Consider the following 23,288-nt stretch of genomic DNA (forward strand, 5'->3'; position numbering starts at 1 on the left):
CAGCGGCCACGTATCACGTTTCTACGTGTCTCGGGGTTAAGAGCGGAAGTTACGCCAGGAACTCGGGAGCGAAGTGACGGAGCTAAAAGGATATAGGCCGCTCGAGGAAAGGGGGCGGGCGGACGGCATTGGAAGGCGCCGGAAGTGGTCGCGCTGAGTAGGGGTGGGAGAGGAGCTGGCGAGGCAGTTCAGTTGGTTGTAGCTGGCGCCTCGGTAAGGCGCGGCGTGCCTCCTTTCCGAGACCCTGGCCCAGTCCCTCTGCCGCGGCCAACATGGATTTCAGGGAAATTCTCCTGATAGCTTCCAAAGGACAAGGTGTGAACAATGTGCCGGTAAGTACCAGCGTTGAGCCGGGGATGATACCTCGGTCTCCCCACTGTCGATGCGCAAGTGTAGGAGAGACCCCAGGCTCCAATTTCGGAATGTGTGGCCCGGCCTGGAACGTCCAGGCATCCGCCTGTCAGTTCCAGGAGGGGAAACCTGGACGGATTGTCTCCCTCTTCTGCGAGCTCGGGGTGAAAAGGGCTAGAGATTGGAGGCAGGAGCCTTCCTGTTAGTGGGTCTCACCGGCTTAGTTACTCCTGCAACGTGGACTTTGCGGTTGGATGTTTTGAGTTAGAGTTGCGTGAAAGATGGTGAGTGGAGCTGTGCCTGACAAATAGTGGAATCTAGCGCTAGGAATTTCTGGTTTCGGCATAAACTTTCAGCCCAAAGGTTAGAAAGGAAACATGAACATAGAGGAGTTCAGGGGTTTCAGGAACTTGGCCTGGTAGCTTTTTTTTTTCCTGGTTTCCGCGGTCTTGAGGTTAAATTTTTAATGATTTCTTCGACGTGTTCTCTAGCTTGCGTCCCCACCCATAAGCCAAAGTTGTGATTAAATTATCACCTCCCAAAAGGGAGATAACTTTATATTGGGAGGAGAAGTTGAGCAGATTCCACAAAATCGGGGCCAAAGGGGTTTCAGCTAGTTCCAGCTTGTGTTTACTTGTGGCCTTCCAGATTTCAGTCTGGGTTTGAAATCTAGATCTCATTTGCTCAGTGGATAATTGCCGATTCACCAATACTGTACGTGTAGCGCTGTAAGACTTAAAATGTAAATACCAAAGAGGTGGAGAGTGCTTGGTTTATGGGGGTGTAGCCTTTTTGCATAAACTAATCATTTCTGATCCTCACACGGTACCCACAGCACAGCTGCAAACCGATAAATTGCATTGTGATACTTGCGGTTTGAGCAATGAGGTGTAGAACTCAAATAGCTCGTTACAGTCAATTCAGCTGGAATTTATTGAGCTCTCACTGTGTGCTCTTCATTTTCTAGATGTTTGTATATTGCAATGTTAAGTTTTTTTTCTTGCCATTTTTTTGTCCTTTGAGAATGGCCCCACCTTTTTTAAAAACGTTGAGAATATTGATCTGAAGATAGTAAAATAACTAGTAAAAAGGGGAAAAAAAGCCTATATTAATTCGTTTATTATATATACACTACCCCAAAACCCCATTCCAAGTACTATGAGTAATGATTCCCCTAAGCCATGAGTCATAAACTCTGAAGATTGAAAATGTGGGGTCAGATTTTTGAAACCTGGAACAGCAGAATTGGTTTCTGTATCGTAAGTTTCCAAGATAAGTCAGTACTGGGTCTGGTAACCACTCATCTTTGCACAATTAGATTCATCCTTGATATTCCTGAATTTCAGTGGAGGGCAGAGATAGATAATATCTGTGGAAAAATCACAATCGTTAGTAATTTCTAAAAACCAATAGTTTCTGGGAGAAAAGCAAACAGATATTCCTAGAGCAGAAAATATCAGAATATGTTTATATTTTAGAATATATACATTGTGAATATATGTATGTATCTATGATCAGAAAAACAAAGAGAGGAAGCTGAGTTAATGGACTTCTATAAAATGAAGGCGCTTGAGTCACGCCTGAGACAACGGAGCAGTGCACTCCGTGTTTTGACAAGCAGAGGCAAGGGGGAAGGAGCCCTTGGAAGTAAATGCTGAAAGATAAGCAAGAGAGCCAATTTAAAATTAGATGTTTGCTGAAACTGCTTGCTCCCCTGCTCTGTCCCTTATGCAAACTGTTCGCTGTGAGTTGGAATTGACTCATTTTTTTGTTTGTTTGTTTTTATTTTAACTATATGTCATCTCGAGCCCCTATGACTTTTCTGTATGTAAGCTCACCTCTCCCTCAAGAGTCTTGGAACACTGTGTACTCTGGCATTACACTGTTTCCCAGCTTGGCTATTTCTATTCTCTGAATAAATTCTCTTTGCTTTCAGTTTTAACAGAATGTGAGTTTTGAGCAACACTACCACAAAGCAAAAGGGAAAAAAAAGAAAAAGATAAATTGGTGAGGTCATGTAAAAATTAATAGATGGATATCGACTCGACGGCACTGGGGTTTGGGTGGGAGTTGGATAACAGGCATATATTTTATGAAATCATGCTTTCCCTGTCTCCCCATGCCCCAAAGAAGCTAGCAAGCCTAGATGTTTGATTTAGTTTTTGTCCTTTTTAAAACTAATGGAAGTAAGTCACAAAGGAAATCTTGAGGAATAGAGCAGGATTATAGTTAAATTAGGTAATTAAATTTAACCCATGATTTTGCTTTAACTTGATTCACCCAACTATTATAAGCTATTTACTTTTCTTTATCAGCTCAAAGTAAGGCTTTTTAGAGCACACCACCAGTGCAAAACAGTGTATATAAGGCTCAGCAAAACTGCTTTCTTTCTGCAGGATTCTTCTTTTTTAGTCTTTTTTAGTCAAGATAGGAAAGAGACACATTCTTATGAAATAAATTTTTTAAGTTTTGCAAACTCACGAGCATACAAAATATTAATATATCCCATGTACCCACATCCCATACTTAACGTATATTAGCATTTTGCCGTATTTACTTCATCTGTTTTAAAAAGAGATAATGCCTAGCTGATACAGTTGAAGATTCCTCCAACCCTCTATTTCCTTTTTTTCCCTTCTTTTGGAACTGTGAAATTTAACAGACATGTTGTACAGAGTAAGAGATTATTACAAAGCAGACAACCCTGTAACCACCGTCCAGGTCAAGAAACAGAGCATTGCCAGCCATCTTCCATTCTCCACATGTACTGCTTGACATGAAGTATATTGATTGGTTGAAGGTTTGAGAAGCACAGAGGCTGTGCGGCTATGGCTACATGCCTCTCTAGTGCTATAGTTCTGTGTGAGACAAGAACTCAGTTTAGCCTTTTGTCTCTGGTTTCTGAAAATAGCCCTTGGAATTCCTGAGCAATGAAGGTGCCTTTTGTTTTCTAAAACAGCCAAAAACAAACAAAAAAACCCAAACCCCTTGCTTTTGAGTTGATTCCCACGGATAGCGATCCTGTAGGACTGGGTAGAACTGCCCCACAGGGTTTCCAAGGAATGGCTGGTGGATTCAAACTGCCAACCTTTTGGCTAGCAGCCGAGCTCTTAACCACTGCACTATCAGGGCCAAGCATCACTTAAACCAAACCAAAAACCCAGTGCCGTCGAGTCGATTCCGACTCATAGCGACCCTATAGGACAGAGTAGAACTGCCCTGTAGAGTTTCCAAGGAGCACCTGGTGGATTCCAACTGCCGACCCTTTGGTTAGCAGCCATAGCACATAACCACTAGGGCACCAGGGTTTCCGAGCATCACTTAAACATGTGTAAATAGAGTAGGGGCGGCACAGACTCCATTTGCCTGCAAAACTCCAAAAGGGAGGGGGGCATGATGGAATCAGTCATACATAATCACTGATTGATGCATATGTATTGACGCTCCAGTCATACATATGCATTGAGGCCCTAGTGACTTACAAGGGACTCTGTATATTGGAGCTCTCTTTTGGGGGGCTTCCTGTGGTATGCCTTCATGCTGGGAACTCTCCCAGACCTTGCCTAATGTGTTTTTTAGCTTATATCCTTTGTGCTTATGATAAATGGGTAACTGTAAGTATAGGTAATAGCCTCCATGAATTTTGTGAGCCACTTCAGAGAATTAATGAACCCACAAAGGGCACTGAAACTCTGACTTAGCTTGGGGTGGCTAATTCAGAGGAGGGCTGCGCAGGCAGTCTTAAGGACAGAATCCTAATGTGAGGAACCAGCTTTGGGTGGCTGGGTGACAGGCTGTATGAGTAGTTGATGAAAACAGATGGATTCCTAGCTTGTGACCTAGCCCCAGGGGGCTAGAGAGTGAGAAGGGGCCAGCTGATCTGAAATGCAGGGAGTTTACACAAAGTGTAGACTCCTGAGCCAATGACTAGTACCCTGGCCCTGGGCGGCCAAGGATGTTTTGACTTGGCTCAGTGTGGTGGGGATGAATGCTGACCTAACACTGGGTGGTTAGGGTGAGAGAAGTGCCACAAAAGTGGCTGATGAGGAGGAACGGAGATACGGGAAGGTGAAACCTGGCAGATGGCAATTGGATTTGTGCTGATTCATGGAGATTCTTGTGCAGTTGATGATGAAGGTGGGTTTGCCCACCTTGTCCCTTTAATAGTGCAGTTCACAGCACAGGTTAATTTTCCCCCTTCAGCCCAGTCCTCCCCTCATATTCCATTTGGATCTTATCAGATTTCAGTTTTCAAAGTTCCTAGAGCAGGGCTTTGTAACAGGAAATCCAGGACTGGCGTTGATTAGACTAAAATCCAGAGCCAAGATAAAAACTAAACTCGTTGCCGTTGAGTCAGTTTTGACTCATAGCAACCCTATAGGACAAAGTAAAACTGCCCCATAGGGTTTCCAGTAGGCAGCTGATGGATTTGAGCTGCCGACCTTTTTTTATTCGCAGCTGAGCTGTTAACCACTGCACCACTAGGGCTCTAGACTAAAATCCAAGGGATGCTAAAGTCTGTAACACCTGTACAGCCGCGTCAGACTCTTTGCAGGGCTTGATTTTTAAGAGATGTCTGTTGTATCTCTCTTGAAAAGCAACATTTTTTTTTTTTTTTAAGAGAAATAGCTATCTTAAAATGTTTTAGTTAAAACTAAGGTAGGATTGCATCATACCTAGAAATATTAGGCACGCTGTCATTTCCCAGTGGAAACCTAAATACAAAATAACAGCTGATCAAGGTGATATAATCAGTCATTGTCATTAAGCTCTGTTTATATTTAAAGAAGAAAAGATAGTTTTGGTAACCTTGCATGTAAGATATTTCTCCCCGGGTTTCTTTAGCAAAAACAAAGTGGCTGTCAGACCTACTGGTCCGATAGACACTGAAGGAACCGTGGCCCATTAGACACCCTTCTGACTTGGAACTGAAGCCACTCACAGAGATAACCTTTCACCCAAATAATAGACACACACACACACACACACACAAAACCCAAACACATTGCTGTTGAGTTGATTCTGACTCATAACAACCCTATAGGACAGAGGAGAACTGCCCCATAGCATTTCCAAGGAGCGCCTGGTGGATTTGAACTGCCCACCTTTTGGTTAGCAGCTGTTGCTGTTAACCTCTGTGCCACCAGGGCTTCCAAATAAGAGACAGGCCTATTTCCTCACATCTGTGAGGAAAGTGCTCCTTAGAACAGTCAGCTATAGGAGACCATTAGGGCCACATCTGCCCAAAAGCAAAGATGAGAAGGCAGGAAGGAACAGGAATACCAGACGAATGGAATCGGGGAACTCAGGGTGGTAATGGAAGAATGCTGACACATTGTGTGGATTGCATCCAATGTCACAGAACGATTTGTGTATAAATTATTGATTGGGAAACTTATTTGCTCTGTAAACCTTCACCTAAAGCACAATAAAATGATTTTTTAAAAAAAGTGGTTGTGTTAATCTTTTGATACAGTAGTGAGCTTAGATACGGTTCTTGTAAGCTTCACATAGCTATAATTGGTTTGTAGTGTGTGTGCAGGGGCTGAGGGATGGGGGTGGGGATTGGTGGTTCAATGGTAGAATTCCTGTCTTCCGTGTGGGAGACCTGGGTTTGATTCTGACCAGTCCACCCCAAGCACAGCCACTACTTGTCTGACAGTGGAGGCTGTGTGTTGCTATGATGCAGAACAGGTTTCAGCGGGGCTTCCAGACTGACAGACTAGGAAGAAAGGCCTAGACAATTTACTTCTGAAAATCAGCCAGTGAAAACCCTGTGGTTCACAACAGCCGATCCTTTTGTGCATGGGACTGCCACGGAAGCCTACAATAACATTCAAACTGAAAATCATCCTAGACAGCATAATGTATGGTGTGACCCTCAATCTAAAAGGTGGAAGAAAAACCTTCTTGAGGTATCAAGTATATAAGAATTTTTGTGGCTGCAGCTCCTTGAAGATAACATAGGTACTGAAGATGGAGCGCAGGGACTGTAACTGGGATGGCAAATTCAGATGCCTTCAGGGGCCAGGTATTTTTGTTCTTAGGTGCAGTAGAGAGGCCTAGGACTTGTAGCTACCTCATGTATAATGGAATGAAACATTGCCTGGTCTGTGCCATCTTCATGATCATTGGTATGTTTGAGTTCGTTGTGTTGGTTCTTGTGTCAGTCCGTCTCATTGAGGGCTTCCCATGTTTTCACTGACCCTGTACTCTGCTATCCATGTTCTTTTCTAGTGATTGGTCTTTCCTGATGACATGTCCAAAGTAAGCAAGCAGAAGTCTTACACTCCTCAATTCTAAGGAGTGTTCTGGTTGTATTTCTTTTAAGATTGATTTGTTTGTTCTTCTGGGAGGATAATGTAAAATTTTGAAGTAGTCCGAATGTAAAATGATAGGTGCCAAGCTCCATGTACTACTGAACAGAAGCCTATGGTTTATATAGTAGTTACAGTTTCTTTTAAAGAACTGTTGGACCAACAAGACAAGTTTCTGCAGTTTGTAACCCTTGATCTATAACATTACAGCCAGATTTTTCCCCAGTCTTTGGATCTGAAGCTGACTTGTCCAGTGCCCAGGGCAGCTTTGGATTTCTAACCTAAAGCAGTACTTTTCAGCAAGGGCTTTAGGAAGGGGGTCTTTTAGAAACTGCTGCCACATTTCCCCCACAGAGATTCTGTTATTTCTCTTCCCCGTCACTACCTTGAGAATCTGTTTCTGAATAATAGTGATGACAATATAACAATTAACATTTATAATGCCTACTCTGTGCCAGGCTCTGTTTTAAATACCTTAAATACCTTATGTGTATTAATTTAATCCTTATCACAACCATATAAGGGAAGTTGTTTTACAGATGAGGAAACTGAGGCCCAGAGAGGCACAAAAACTTGCCCAAGCTCACATAGCTAATAGTGACATGGTTCTTAAATGACAGCAGAGAATTCAGACTGGGCAGCCTGGCTCCAGAGATCTTGTTCTTAATCATGACCCTGTGCTGAATGAGGAGAGTTTGAGGATGGGGTAGCAAGAAAACTTGTCATCTATAGCCTGAACCCATTCAGCTCTCTACCCCCAAATCCAGCATAATAAAGCCTTCGTCCATAACCCTGTTGATTTGTTGATGACACATTTCAGTGTACAGTAAAGTTGATGGGAGAGAAAATTAAAGGCCAAATCATCAGGATTTGGAAACTAGTGAATTGAGACATTTATAGCCGGTGTGGGAGAATGCCGGCATGGTTAACAGAAATAATGAATCTTAGAGTAAGGAAGGTGAGATACAAAGTTCAGTTGTAGCCCTGTTTGAGGTGGTAGTATTATTCAAGAGGCAGGTGAAAATTAGGGAATGGTGCTTAAGATTGAGGTTAGAGCTAGAGATGAACATGCTGGGCTTCATGTAGAACTGAGGCATTATGTACACTTCGGGACCTGAGTCAGGAGATCTGGATTCTCTTCTCCCTCGGCTGCAGACTGAGTGGCTGCCAGTAAACACACATTTGTCTTTTCTGGACCATTTCTAAAACAGTTTGGACTCGAGACTTTGTGAGGTACCTGTCTCTGATACTATTACATTCTACAGTCGGGTATATTTTTACACAGTAAATTTTACATTTAACCCCATATCAATCTGGAATAGCCTGCTTTTTGGGTGTTTTATTATTGTTCACCCTCTTAGCCACCCAGCTAACCAAGTATAATGCAAACCGTTGGTTTTCCAGGCCTGCATTCATCCCTGACTGATGTTTTGAAAACAGTTTTAGAATTATATGGTGATTATTAAAGTTAAGAATGTGTTCTTAAATAGTCTTAATTCTAACCAGTAATAAATTTATAATTTGTGTAAAGCCATTAAAAAAAAAAAAAGCCATTAGGAACTTTATATTTCCCACAATCACGACAATATGTGTAAAGAACAGCTTTCATGGAGGGATTGATCATTGAGTCGAGCATAACAAATTTGGTGAACAAGTATTTCCAGCCTGAAAGCTCCTTATTTTCTCAATCTGACCTTGACAGTATAGCTTCAATGCACAGAGCAAACACATTTTAAAGTGGTTTCTAGATTTGTTGGCTTCAGAATTACGCATCTTGCCAAAATCTCTGACGCTATATTTAAGTGGCATAAGCTTCACTGCTGTGAATCATTCGTCGGGGTCCAGCAGAATGACCGAGTTGGCTTGCAGTGTAGTAAAATGGATATGCTTAGGATAAAAGAAGCTCTTGTCCAGCTGCTTTTCCTGAAGCTCGGACAATGACGCAGCCTGGTGCCTTGGATCGGACTGAGAATTGGTGTGTGCATCTTCACGTGCTGCTGTTGGAGCTAAATGGGACCATCTAATGCAGAGGAAAGTGCCAGATAGTTCTTCCACCTTATTAAACAGAATATAATGTAATCGCAGCCTGAGGCTTTTTTTTTTTTTTAACATGTGGTTCTCTACTGGGCTCCCCCTGCAGGAGTGGAGAGACTGCCTTATAAAATATTCTATTACAGCAACTCTTTTGATACCAGGGTCTGATTGCTACTCCTTTTTGAAAGGTCTAGCCAGCTCAGTGAAGAAGATCTGTGGTTATATACCCAGAAGAAATTAAAACATACAGCCACACAATAACTTGTACACAGATGTTCACAGCACCATTATAGCCAAAAGGTAGAAACAACCCAAATGTTGATCACCTGATGAATGGATAGATAAAATGTGGTTTATGCAGACAATGGGATAGTATTCAGCCATAGAAACAACTGAAGTACTGATACATGCTACAGTAAGGATGAACCTTGAAAACATTATGCTAAATGAAAGAAACCAGTCACAAAAGGACACATATTGTATGGTTTCATTTATATCAAAAGCCCAGAACAGGCAAATCTGTAGAGACAGAAAGTAGATTAGTGCTTGCCTAGGGCTGAGAGGTATTGGGGAAGAGGGAGTGACTGCTCAAAGGGTAATGGGTGGGGAGTTTCTTTTGGGGTGATGAAAATGTTCTAAACTTAGATTGTGGTGATGGTTGCCCAGCTCTGTGAATATACTAGAAACCACTGAATTGTATACATCAATTAAATGGGTGAATTTTATGGCATGTGAATTATATCTCAATAAAGATATATATTTTTTAGCTATCTTTTGCCCTGATTTATAGGTTTTGATCTAAACTTGGCCTAAGAGACTGTTTTAATATTCTCCAGCTGCCCTTTTGAGTGCATTTTCAAGCTACAGAGACTATAAGAAATGATTAATTATGACTCAGTTCATATGTCAGTAAACAAGATTAAGACTCACCAGGGTGGTGCTGACATTGCCCTACTGCTTGTTTTTGTTTTAAATTGTTTCCTACCAGACCCGTGAAGCAGACTTTTTTTTTTAAGTAGCCGTTTTATAGATAATGTCAAATTACTTCTGCATCACAGGGACAGGACAAAAAGTATTGCAAATTTGTTGGGTTAAATGTGAGGTCAGTTTATCCTTACGGATTACAGATCTTTAAAAAAAAATTGAAATTGGCGTGTGAATTGATGGAAATAGTTATACACTTCGAAAAAAGTTGAAAGTTGTCTTTGGAATTCCTTTTTTACCCTTCCTCCCTTCTTGTTGTTCTGCCTTTCTTGTACCTGTGCTTTGTAAGTCAGTGTTGCTTAAAACAGTACATGTACCCCTGGCTGTACTTGGCTGTACCATGATTTTAGGTGATGCACAAATACTTTTTATGTTAATAATTACATATTTTAATATGAATTGGAAAACTAGAACTAGCCCCTCAAGCCAGTGGTTTCATGGATATTATTGTGTAAGGTAAAGCTATAATAATGTCATGGCGTTAGGTCTATTTTTTTAAATTCGTACATCGCACAAGTTGTTGGTACACTAAAAATACAGAAATCATAAATGTGAAATGCGAATGGCTGAAGCTTGGTAACACTTCATTAAACTATACCGCAGTGACACTGTTGTTTTCCCTTTTGGGTATCTGTGTTCCATCAAGAGTAGCTTTTTTGCTAGTCATATTCCATTATTTATCTCTTGGAGTCCCAGATTGGTTGAATGATGCCTATCCTGAAGTCAGGTCAGGTAGTGTCGAGTGCTATAACATCTAGATAATGAACCAGTCCTGTTTTAAATAATTAACACTAACATATATATTGGCACTTTTCTGGGGAAGCCCTCTCTATAAGAGTTGATTTGGTAGATGAATCTATGAGCTATGTGGTTGGTGGAGACAGGAAAATCTTGTCTTGATGACAAAAATACACCCTTTCTCTTCTTTCAGATCTGCCTGGGGAAGGGTTAGGTGTGTGCCTCTGCTTAGGAGTCTGCGTAGGTATCATGCACTCAGTTCATATTCATGGTGGCCCTTCCACAATGAAAATGTGAGCTTCTTGTGGATAAAGCCTGTGTTGGGAGTTCTTTTCTTGTAAACCAGGGCAATGTTACATATCTAGTTTGGTAAACATTATTGCTTCTTCCTTTTCCTCTCTTTTTTTTGTTCTTCAAGTATTGGGACCCCTATCCACTACAGAAAGAGTATAAAGTTAAACTGACAAAGATGTGGGCGAATTAAAGGATCTTACTTTGAATTGACTCGAGGGCACTGGTTTTTGGTTTGTTTGCTTTTTTTATTGTGACCCAGAAGCCTAGGTGACTGCAGAGGAATCTGGATGCTCTCTTTTGGGATTTCTCCCTGTCAGGGATGTGTCAGGCTCAGCGCTGCTATTATGCAGGATTTTCGGGTTGAATTAGGGCTTTCCTTGGCAAGCTGCTTTGTTGGTAGACTAACTTAGCTGGAACTTCCAGCCTGTTTCAAGATGCTTTTATTTGGCAGCCCTGTACTAAGCCTGAGTCCTTTGGTTTTCCTCCAGGAATTTCATACACATTTTGGGAATCACTTCTTTGGTTCCTAAGTAGCTCAGTTTGTTCTCAGAGGTTGGTGTTTCTTTAACTAGTACAGCGACAGGTTTAGTGTATAAGAACGGCATCAGCCTAGCAAGGCAAAAGAGGGAGGACATGTTAAAATGTTTATTTCCTAACCCATAAATTTAATGTGGAATGGTCAGAGAGATGAATCACCCCGGTCCTGAGTTATTAGCTCTGTATAGATCATACTTTTCTAATGATAGACATAAAATGGAAATATATTTCCTTTTGTAGTTCAGATTAACATTATTCTAGCTTTGGTCATTTCCTGATACAATTACATAAGAAGTGAAGCCCAGAGAAATGCCATCTGTACCAAGATAATGTTAGCGCTTTTGGGGTGATATGGAAACCTGTATAAAAGAGAGTTCGTGTGGCAAATTAATATTTAATCTAGATAAGAACTACAGTTAAAGGTTACAGAGAATTGCTGTTTGTTTAGATGGTAATAGTTTCTTTGAAATGCTTTTTAGCTATGGCTTGCCCCATACCTTTAGCCTGTGATAAGTAAAATCTTCATGTTTCTACATTCTAAGGAAAAGAATCTGTGGAGCTATGAGTCCCTATTAGAAAATCACCTGGATTAGGGTAGTCAGGAGAGAAAATGGATGTGAGCAATAGTTTATTCTGTTTGTTTGAAAAGTTTAACTGTTAAATGCTCAATTCTATGGAGTCAGAGGAAGGCATATTTTTTTAATCAGTATTTTAAAGCATGTTCTCCTTAGATAATCCATTCTGTTCTAAATGGTGATCTTTTAGTCACCCAGTCCAGGTGCCTTTTTGGAAAACAGCTCAAAAACAGTGTCTCTTTGAGTTGTTTATGCATTATTTGGGATGTTACAGAGAAACCCTGCACCTAAAAAAATAGCCATTCATGATCATATTTAGCCTGAAATTTTATAGGTAAGGTTTAATGTGGGCTATATGATCTCTTATTCGGAATTGGTTTTTCAGTCAACATTTAAACCTCTTTAGTGTTTGGCATAGGGCCTTATATTTAACAGACAATATATTTGTAAAGTGTAATTGTTTGTAACTTTTACTCTTTTTTTTTTGTTGTTGTTGTTAGAAAAGGTACAGTTTGGCAGTGGGGCCTCCCAAAAAAGACCCAAAAGTTAAGGGTGTTCAGTCAGCAGCAGTACAAGCTTTTCTCAGAAGGAAAGAAGAGGAACTCAGACGAAAAAGTATGTATTTATATCTTTACTCTCAATTTTAAAGTCTTCTACCTTCACAACTAAAAAAAAATGCCTGTTGCCATTGAGTCGATTCTGACTCATAGTGACCCTATGGGACAGAGTAGAACTGCCTCATAGGGTTTCCAGAGCTGTAAATCTTTATAGGAGCAGAATGCCACATCTCTCTCTCACGAAGCAGCTAGTAGGTTTGAACAGCCAGCCTTTCAGTTAGCAGCTGAGCTCCTAACTACTGTACTCCCAGTGCTCCTCCTTAACAACTAGCTTGTACTTAACCAGTGAATCTTTGGAAAAACATAACAGGCTAATGGATTTGTTTTGTGTGTCTGGCTTTATGTGTGTTATGTTTATCATTTGTACAGAAGTCATCTTTTAGTCCCCTTAAAATTAAAGGCTGATGGGGACAGTGACCATGTCTTCTAATTGGCCATGGTAGGTCCCTGGGTTCTAAGTTGTCTGCTACCTATTTTGCATATTTATTTATTTATTATTAAGAATACCGTCTTAAGTGTTAAAATAGGGACAATTTATGAAAACCACTACGCCCAGGAAGTATTTTTATTTCATGCAAATGACAAAGAAATAAATTCAATAAGTTTATGTATTCACTGATTTATAATAACAACTGCTAAGTGGGTACTAATATTCCTTTAACTTAGTCTGTTTATTTGGTATGAACCATTTTCTGTATTTAAAGCTGAAAACCGAGTCTCCCACTTGATTAGTCATATTGAAAAACCCATTTGTGATCTACCCAGCATGAAAAGATGACTCAATTGATAATTGTTCAAGTGACTTCCTTATTCGATTCCTAGATGTCTTCAAACTGTAACGAACATTGCTTGTGTTTTGGCCACCTACTGATTTCAGATGAGCATGTTGGTATCCTTTTTTTTTTTTAATAATATTTTATTGTGTTTAAGGTGAAAGTTTACATAGCAAATTAGGTTCCCATTTAATAATTTCTACACAAATTATTTGGTGATATTGGTTACATTTTTCACAATGTGTCATCATTCTCATTTATTCCATTCTGTTTGTACCATTTCTAGTACTCTAGTTTCCCTGTCCCCTTACCTTCTCATCTTTGCTTTAGAGTAATTTTTGATCATTTCGGCCTTATATAGATGACTTTTTTAAAGGAGGTCATTACTAATGGGTGATATTTATTGTTTTATGAGCCAGTGTGTTATTTAGGTAAAGGGTGACCTCAAAGAATAATTTCGGTTTAAGGTTTAAAGAATATCTCAGTGTGATAATTTCAGGGAGTTTTCTAGTCTTAACTGGTCCAGGAAGTCTGCACTTTTTAAGAATTTGAATTCTATTCCATGTTTTTCTCCCCTTCTATGAGGATCTATTTGTAGTAGCCCCAATCAGAAAGGTCAGTAGTGGTAGCTAGCCACCATCTAATTCTGTTTCAGAGTGGGTGAGGCCATGGTTCATGTAGGCTATTAGTCCTGTAAACTACTTTCTTCTGAGTCTTTAGTTTCTTCTTTCTTCTTTGTTCCAGATGAATAGAGACCAATATTTGTATCTTAGGTGGCTGCTTGCAAGCTTTAAAGACTCCAGACGCTACTCACCACATTGGAATGTAGAGCATATACTTTATGAACTGTGTTATGCCAATTAACTGAGTTGTCCCACAAGACTATGGTTCTAAGCCTTCAAACCCAAAACGCCAATCTTGCAGGGTGTTTGGTTGTGCCTAAGAAGTATCCGTAACTGTGTCCCCTATGTGGTTTATTATATATATGGATATACATGCATGCACACACATACTTATATATCATATGCCTATAGATTATCTGTGCACACGTATGTACTCACTTATTCACATCTATACACATATGTCTGTATACATATTTGTGCAACCACACACATTTTTTTTGGTTGTTGCAAAATTGTTATATCCTTTATCAACATTGTGTTATCCTGAGATTGTGAAATAATAACGTGTTCTTGTTTTGTCCCTTTTAGCCTTAGAGGAGAAAAGGAGAAAAGAAGAACTAGTTAAAAAGCGAATTGAACTAAAACATGACAAGAAAGCAAGAGCCATGGCTAAGAGGACAAAGGATAATTTCCATGGTTATAATGGGATACCTGTTGAGGAAAAGTCAAAGAAGAGGCAGGCAGTGGAAAGCCATGCCAGCCAGGGAACAGACCAAGAGTACGAGATGGAAGACGAGGATGAATTCTTAGAATACAATCAAGCAGAGTCAGAGCAGGAGTATGAGGAAGAGCCAGAACCTCCCAAAGTTGAACGCAAACCAAAGGTCTCCCTTAAAAGTGCAACACCACTTATGAACTTCACTGATCTACTCAAGTTGGCTGAGAAAAAGCAGTACGAACCGGTGGAGATCAAGGTAGTGAAGAAAACAGAGGAGCGGCCTCTGACTGCAGAAGAACTTAGGGAGCGAGAATTCCTTGAACGAAAGCATAGGAAAAAGAAGCCAGAGACAGATTCAAGACTACCTCCAACTATGTCCAAAAAGGCACCCTCTCAGAAACAAAGTGTGGGCACAAAACTTAGCAAAGGTTCTGGAGACAAGATTCCTTCTTCTAAGGGAATCCCCCTTCCTCATGCTGAGAAGAAACCCAGACCCAGCACAGCCATTGAGAAGCACTTAGCTTTGTCATCATCTAAATTAATCTCAGGAGAGAGGACCAAGGCAGGATTTGGCAATTGCTCCCAACCCTCATTTCGTGAGGGCCATGACAGACCTGTTTTCAATGGGACAGGAAAACTCCACTCCAGCACCTATTCAGCTGTCCCAAAGACTTCTGCCACTGGGGCTCAGAAATCTGCTACTGAGCACAAAGCCAAAAAATCTCCTTCCCATCCTAGCCGTTCCAGGTCTGGGCCCACGGTCACCCAGAACAACAAGGTAAAGAGTCCAGGTGTCAGGCAGCCAGGCAGCAGCTCTAGCTCAGCCCCTGGGCCGCCCAGCACAGTAACTGTTCGACCCACCGTTAGCTCTGGCTCTGTGTCCAAGCGCCAGAATGGCAGCTCCAGCTCAGGACCCGAGCGATCAATCAGTGGGACCAAGAGGCCAACTGGTGACTCAAATCCCTCTAGTCGGACGGTCAGTGGTGCAAGTGGCCCTGGACGACCTGCAAGCAGCTCCAGTGGCCCTGGGCGGCCTGTCAGTGGCTCAGGTGGTTCTGGGAGACCTATGGGCAGCTCTGGTGGCCCTGGGAGGCCTGTGAGCAGTCCACGTGACCTCCAGCGACCAGTGACTGGTTCCGGCCCCCCTAGCCGGCCAGTGAGTGGCCTGGGGCGATCAGGAAGTGGCTCAGTTTCAGCTGGACGGACTGTCAATAGACCAGTAAGCAGCTTGGGACCTGGGCAAACAGTTAATAGCTTAGGTCCCCCCATAAAGCCCAGGTGCACTGTTGTTTCAGAAACAATTTCTTCCAAGAATATCATCAGCCGGCCCAGCAATGGACAGATGAATGGAATGAAACCTCCCCTGTCTGGCTATAGATCTGCCCAAGGTAAAGTTCCCCTCAACTTAGAAGTATATATTCATCACTAGGAAATTGGAAAGAGTACTTTGCTTTGTATAACCAGAGACCCTGTGAACCTTTCCATGTGTCTTTTAGTGCACTCTAGTTTTGTTTGCTCTGATGTTTAGTATGCCCTATGCCTGAGAGTTCCTTCAGTTATCATGGCTTGGAAAAGCTTTTAGAAAGAGACATCTAGGGCTTTCTGTGTTCACCTCTGCAATGTCCCCAATGCTATAAACTTAGCTGTGTGGTTTGGGAAATGTGATGAGTGCACACATAGTGTCTTAGTTACCTAGTGCTGCTACAGCAGAAACACCACAAGTGGGTGGCTTAAACAAACAGATATATATTTTCTCACAGTTTAGGAAGCTAGAAGTCTGAAATCAGGGTGCCAGCTTTAGAAGGAAAGTCCTTATCTATTCAGCTTCTGCTTTCTGGTTCCTTGGGGATCTCCATGTGTTTTGGCATCTATCTCACCCTATCTCTTTTTCCTTAAACTCCTTTTATATCTTGTAAGAGATTGACTCAAGACATGCCCCACACTAATCCTGCCTATTAACATAACAAAGACAACCCATTCCCAAATGGGATTATAACCAAAGGCATATCAAAAAACCAAGCCAACCCCCCTTGCTTTCAACTCACAGCAACCCTATAGGACAGAGTAGAACTGCCCCATAGGGTTTCCAAGGAGCAGCTGGTGGATTGGAACTGCCAGCCTTTTGGTTAGCAGCCGAGCTCTGTGCCACCGGGGCTCCATTGACACATATTTTTGGGGGACACAATTTAGTCCATAACACACCGCTACACATGCCTTATCTAGTTCAATGGATGCCTTCATTTTTACCTTTTTAAGAGGCTTAGAGACACCTGTGAGTGTAATTGTGTGCATGAGGCCCTTTGGTGCATTATTTATGCAGCAAATACTTGTTAAGCACCCACTATACTATGTGCCACTATACTAAGCACCCACTATACTATACTGTTCTGGACAGTTCTTGTGTTTCTCCTTATAATGGGCAACATCAGGGTGCTAGTTACTAGTCCTTCAGGAATCTATAGTGTCCAAGGTACAGGATCATTGGTGACTCCTGCTAGCTGCTAGGTCCTAGTTGTATCATGCTAATATGCGTTTGTTAAAGCATTTGGTAGGCACCATGAAAAATATAAAAAGAAACTAAAGATGAGGTGTTCCCTGCTTTAATCTTCCTAATTCAGCGAGACCAGTGGTTCTCAAGCAGGGGCAGTTGTGTCCCAGGGGACATTTGCCAGTGACTGGAGACATTTTGGGTTTGCACAATTGGGGCAGGGGACTCTACTGACATCTAATGGGTAGAGGCCAGGGATGCTGCTAATGTCCTGCAATGCACAAGATATCACCCCCACAACAGAATTGTCTAGCCCAAAGTTTCAGTACTGCTGAGGTTGGGAGACCCTGAGCTAGGGAGACAAGCCACGTATATTAACAACTACGGAAGAAGAACAAAGGGAGGGTCTGTAATCAAGGACTAGAAGGTAGTTGTTCCCAGATGCTAATCTATTCATCAGTTCCTGTCTTTAGCCAACTTTTTATTGACCTTTTGGCAAAATGACAGAAATAGTTTTTCCTAAAGTCAGACTTACTCAATTTGAACAGTTTTCCTTAACTCTGAGAATCTTTCATACTTTTTTGGTTTTTAAAAAATTTTAATGTAATTGTGGTGATAGTGGATTGTAGGTTGCTACCTTTGGAAATTTATTGGTCTTTTAAATCCGTTTTTAAGTATGGGAACTATTACTAAACTAGAAAATGTAATGGATATTTCTAATAAGCCCTGGGATAGACAGGAATTCTGTTCCTTCATGGATACCAGGAAGCAGCAGGGGTGGCCCAGTATGAGTCCATGCTGAGGGCCAACCTGCTGGCTCTGATTTTTGAAGGATATGGTCTTAATGAGTTCTCAAAATCTGTTTACGTAGAACTCTGTTAAGACCGTTTTATTTGGTCTCCTGTAAAAAAGGTTATATTTTAGTTCTAATATTTTTTTTATTATAAAATTTTATAAAAATTATAATTTATAAATTGTAAACCCTTATAAAATTTTAATGTTTCATAGCAAACAGAACAAAATGCTCTTGTAAGTAATGGCTCTCCTATTCTTAGGTCCTCAAAGGCTCCCCTTCTCTTCTGGTTACAAAAGGCAGCGAGAATATGATGAGGAAGATGATGAGGAAGAATATGACTCTGAAATGGAAGATTTTATTGAAGATGAAGGAGAACCTCAGGAAGAAATATCCAAGCACATTCGAGAAATTTTTGGCTATGACCGAAAAAAGTAAGGCTGAAGAGTATTTAGATAAATGTGATACTCTTTTTATTTTGAATAATTCATGTTTGGGGGGAGAAATAAATATTAATAGTATAGGCATTGAATAAAATTCATAATTAGGAACCCCAGTGGTGCTGTGGTTAAAGCATTTGGCCACTAACTGGAAGGTCAGTGGTTCGAACCCACCAGCCACTCCACAGGAGAAAACTGTGGCAGTCTGCTTCTGTAAAGATTTATAGCCTTGGAAACCCTATGGGGCAATTCTACTCTGTCCTATACGGTCGATCTGAGTTGGAATTGACTGGATGGCGATGGGTTAGATGATTGTTGCTTTAAATAGAGTTACTCTTTGGCACTTAATATTTAAAAATTGGTTCAGAATTCTTTAGTTATTTTTATGAGGGCCAAAAAAATAACCCTTTTTAATTGCTGTCCTTACAAAATGTGAATTTAATGAGTGAAATTTAGTATAGTAGAAATACATTGCTTTTGAATTCAGATGGCTGTCCACGTGTTGAAAGTTGGCCTGGTTTGACACCTGCTTTTGCTTGTTTTTAAAAGCTTTGCTACTCAAAAGTGTGGTTCCCTGAACCAGCAGCATTGATATCACCTGGGAGCTTGTTAGAAATGCTGACTCAACTGAATCCAAATCTGCTTTATAAGGGCCCCAGGTGATTCATATGCACACTGAAGTTTGAGAAGCACTGGTGTAGAGGATGGAAACCCTGGTGGCATAGTGGTTAAGTGCTACAGCTGCTAAACAAGAGGTCAGCAGTTCGAATCCACCAGGCGCTCCTTGGAAACTCTATGGGACAGTTCTACTCTGTTCTGTAGGGTCGCTATGAGTCAGAATCAACTCAACGTTAGTGGGTTTGGGTGTAGAGAAGCTCAGGCTGCTAGCCAAAAGGTCGGCAGTTCGAATCCACCAGGCCTCTCCTTGGAAACTGTGGCGCAGTTCTACTCTGTCCTATAGGGTCGCTATGAGTCATGAATCAACTTGATGGCAACGGGTTTGGTTGTTGTAGAAGAAAGATCAGGGTTTGAATTGAAGTTCAACCACTTACTAGCTGGGTAAACTACTTTTAAAATGACATTTGGAAGGATTAAATGAGATGGTGTATATGTAAAACAAAACACAGCTGTCACAGTGCCTGTCAGCCAGTAATTCCTACCTCCTTAGAAGCCTGTGGATATGAGAAACACAATCCGTTCCCTTTTTTTTTTTTTTAGGACATTTAACAGAGTAGAAGAACTTGATTAAAAATCAGGTCTAAAAAATCTAATCTGAGCATTATCACTGACTAGTTATATGTTCTTGATCAAGTTATTAACCTCTGCTTCACTGTCCTCTCTTATAAAGTCATGGTGTCATGAAGTTCAAATGAGACTAATCTATACAAAATAATTTTTATGTATATTGTGCTTTTAGGATTTTAATATAGATTATCAAGTACATGTAGGTGAGTGAGTTGAGTAAGCATTGTTGGACTGGCACCTTTATCAGCATTTGATTCAGCAGTAGGAACCTTCTGGGAGAAATATGGACCTATTTGTCTTTAGGAACTTACCGCTACCCATCCTCTGACCCCCTCACACCTTGCCAAGCAAGAAGGAGTAGTCTTAAATGTGCGTTTAATTTAATAATAGAGATGTACATTTTGAAAATGGGAGGCTGTTGTTTAGTGCTTCTGTTCTACCTCCTAAGGAGTCCTGGTGGTGCAGTGGTTAAGCACTCATCTGCTAACTGAAAGGTCAGTGGTTTGAACCCAGCAGCCGCTCCATGGGAGAAAGATGTGGGAGGGGAGAAAGAAAGAGGTGGTAGTCTGCTTCCATAAAAGATTTATAGCTTTGGAAACCCTGTGGGCAGTTCTGCTCTGTCCTGTAGGGTCACTATGAGTCAGAATCGACTCTGTAGCAACGGGTTAGATTTTTTTTTTGTTTGGTTCTACCTCCTAGTTTATTACATAGTGCCTGGGGTCTTAAAAGCTTGCAAATGGCCACCTTAGTTAAAATTGGTCTCTATTTGTTTGGAGCAACAGGAGTAGGTTGAGAAAATGGAATGTAGCTAATTGCCTCCATGAACAACTGCCTCCTTTGCCATGAGACCAGAATTGGATGGTGCCCAGCTGCCATTACTCTACGTTTTGATCAAAGAGTCAAACCTTAAACCAAAAATATCCTCTGATGTCTTCTATAAACCAAACAATGGTTTAGCTTAATTAGTAAAGAATGGGATCAAATCGACAACAGCAACTTGAAAGATTAGATAGGAAGCTTAAGGAGCAATGAGTTCATGTTAATGGGATGGAACAATTCAGAAAAGGAGGATGGAGAATAGTTGTACAACTTGAAGAATGTAATCAATGTAAATTGTACATGTAGAAAGTGTTGACTTGGTGTATCTTACTCCGTATATTCTCAAAAACAACAAAAATAAATGTAGTTCCTTTAGAAAATTGAATTTTTGTTCTTTTACAACTCTTATTTCTTGTTATCAGATACAAAGATGAAAGTGATTATGCCTTACGTTACATGGAGAGTAGTTGGAAAGAGCAGCAAAAGGAAGAAGCAAAGAGGTAAGCAGAAAATATAACACATCTGTTTAGTTTGAATTGTCCTAAATTTTTTTCTGCTTCTTGCTTTACTTGCATCATTGGGAGCAGAGACTTTGGGCCTTATACCTGCTTACTTGCAATGGGGCCTTAAACAAATTCCTTAGCCTTTTTAGATCTGTTTTCTCATTCATAAGAATATACTATTTTTACCCACTGAGGTATTGTGAGGATTAAGACAATGTTTACAAGTGGCCTCACATAGGGTAGGCACACAATAAATGCTAGGGGCCATCCCTGCTCGTTACAGCATGCTCTTGCTTTTCTTCCCTCATCCTTAATTCCCTGCCCGCATTAGACACATCTCAATTTCGCTAACCTGTAACACCGCTGGCCTCAGGGACTTGATGGGAATATATTAAATTTCCTCTGATTCCTTTTTAGCTACCTCATAATAAACTAATGATAAGTTCCTGGGTAGGGATAAATAATAAGTGATTGTTTTGTTTATAGTGTTAACTTGGTAAAATAATTCACCCCAGTCTCCGTGCAGAATACTAAACCCTTTCTCTACCCTGCTCTCTTTCCAATAAGTAGATAAAATATCAACCAAAGTGTTGGGAAGAGGCAGAAAGGCACAAATAGAATTATTTATTGAATAAATGTTTCTATATATTTAAAGCTGTTGAGATAAACAATTCATATTTTATTACCTTAGTGGAAATATTACATTGCTTTTGGTTGTGTGTGAGGTCTTTTTTCCACTACAATTTGGGTCAGTGGCCCCTGGTAAAAAAGATTTTAGCTAATCTTTTCCAGCAGTAAAACCTTGCCTTGAGGTTTTGTTTTGTTTTGTTTTAATTGTACTTTAAAACCCAGTGCCATTGAGTCAATTCCGACTCATAGTGGCCCTAAAGGACAGAGCAGAACTGCCCCATAGGGTTTCCAAGGAGCACCTGGTGGATTCGAATTGCAGCCTTTTGGTTAGCAGCCACAGCTCTTAACCACTACACCACCACGGTTTCCTTATTGTACTTTAGATGAGGGTTTACAGCACAAGCTAGCTTCTCACTAAATAGTACACATTTTATAACATTAGTTAACAACCCCATGACATGTCAGCACTCTCCCTTCTTGACCTAGGGTTCCCCGTTACCAGCTCTCCTGCCCCTCCTGCCTTCTCATCCTTGCCCCCGGGCTGCTCTACCCCTTTAGTCCCCTTTTGTTTTATGGGCCTGTTTCATCTTCGGCTGACGGGTGAACCTTAGGAGTTGCTCTGAGGTATTTTGAGCGCATCAGCACATTCCATGCAGCTTCCCATTTGAAACCTCATTCTTGTTTTTTTAAAGAAAGTGGCAATCTCACATGTATTGACAAATGTCCTTTTTTTTTGGTCAGTTTAAGACTAGGTATGCAAGAGGACTTAGAAGAAATGAGACGTGAAGAAGAAGAAATGAAACGTCGAAAGGCCAAGAAGCTGAAGAGGCGTTAGCTGCCGCTTTTATCTATTTTTGTGACATTCTGGAGACACTCTGCTGCGGAATTCCTGCCTTCAGACCAAGGAAGGCCCTTATCATTTTAAATTTATACTTGGGTACTCAAGGAGAAGGAATGTATCCTGTTGTTTGCAGGCTGTCATTTGAGCACAAAGTATTTTAAAATACTTTCCAGGGCGAAATCTGTAATGTAGGTGATATAATGCCCATTGAATGCTCTTATGAAGTAAACTGTTCACAGTTGCCAGCCTTGATCCTGATGAGCTATGCACTCTAATGTGGGGCCCGCTCACCAGTCAGCCAATCTTCTGTTGTTCCTTTGCTACTTTAAAAGGAAAAGAATTGCCGCCTGACTTGTGTAATTCCTCTGATGTGATAGGGCAATGCCCAACTCCCGATTAAACTTACTGTCTTTTTATAAGGAACCTGGCCCTTCTATGAATGTTGCCAGCAATAAAGTGACCTGTCCTAATCTATATGTTTGGATTGAGAACTTGAAAATGTAGAGAAGGCTTTATAGTTATCATATGGATGTTCTCCCTGTGACTCTGAAGTAAAAGACAGAATAAATTATATTGTATTCTGCATTATTCATGGATTTGATGTGGAACATTCTTAATCACTAATATGGGTGATTAAGCAATTAACAATTTTTCCAAGTTAAAATACAAGTTATACCATTTAGTATAAGAATATTTTTTTCCAAGTTTTCCTTTCAGATTTACTGTTAGTGTGTTGGCTGTTTAAGATAGACAAGGCCACTGTGCTGATTGATCTTTCTCTAAAAAATCCATTTTTATATTGAAGAAAACGTATTCAAACATTAGATTTGGAAGAGTAATAGTTTAAAAAATAAGCTACATATGAGGTTCCCATCTTACCTACCCTTCTCTTCCCCATCATAAAGATATTTTGGAACCCCAGTGTGCCCATATACCTCTTGATGTTAATGACTTTGCATTTTTATCTT

The 23,288-nt window shown here is 40.7% G+C and overlaps 1 protein-coding gene across 1 annotated transcript; it reads left to right on the forward strand.

The window, feature by feature from the left end:
* The first annotated feature begins 59 nt into the window (after nucleotides 1–59).
* On the forward strand, nucleotides 60–22,891 carry SPTY2D1 (SPT2 chromatin protein domain containing 1). The gene is made up of 6 exons (XM_010592191.3): nucleotides 60–332; nucleotides 12,331–12,445; nucleotides 14,432–15,949; nucleotides 18,105–18,276; nucleotides 20,769–20,846; nucleotides 22,221–22,891. The coding sequence occupies exons 1-6, from the start codon at nucleotides 273–275 to the stop codon at nucleotides 22,312–22,314; spliced, it is 2,037 nt and encodes a 678-aa protein (XP_010590493.2). The 5' UTR covers nucleotides 60–272; the 3' UTR covers nucleotides 22,315–22,891.
* Nucleotides 22,892–23,288: the final 397 nt, after the last annotated feature.

Source organism: Loxodonta africana, chromosome 7 (assembly GCF_030014295.1).
Source record: "Loxodonta africana isolate mLoxAfr1 chromosome 7, mLoxAfr1.hap2, whole genome shotgun sequence".
In the NCBI taxonomy this organism is placed as follows: Eukaryota; Metazoa; Chordata; class Mammalia; order Proboscidea; family Elephantidae; genus Loxodonta; species Loxodonta africana.

Bases quoted from the DNA above. Each gene is read 5' to 3' on its own strand.
- SPTY2D1 (XM_010592191.3), top strand. From the start codon at position 273: ATGGATTTCAGGGAAATTCTCCTGATAGCTTCCAAAGGACAAGGTGTG. The intron at 15,950-18,104 runs GTAAAGTTCCCC...TCCTATTCTTAG, and splicing joins TGGCTATAGATCTGCCCAAG to GTCCTCAAAGGCTCCCCTTC. The intron at 18,277-20,768 runs GTAAGGCTGAAG...TCTTGTTATCAG, and splicing joins TTTGGCTATGACCGAAAAAA to ATACAAAGATGAAAGTGATT.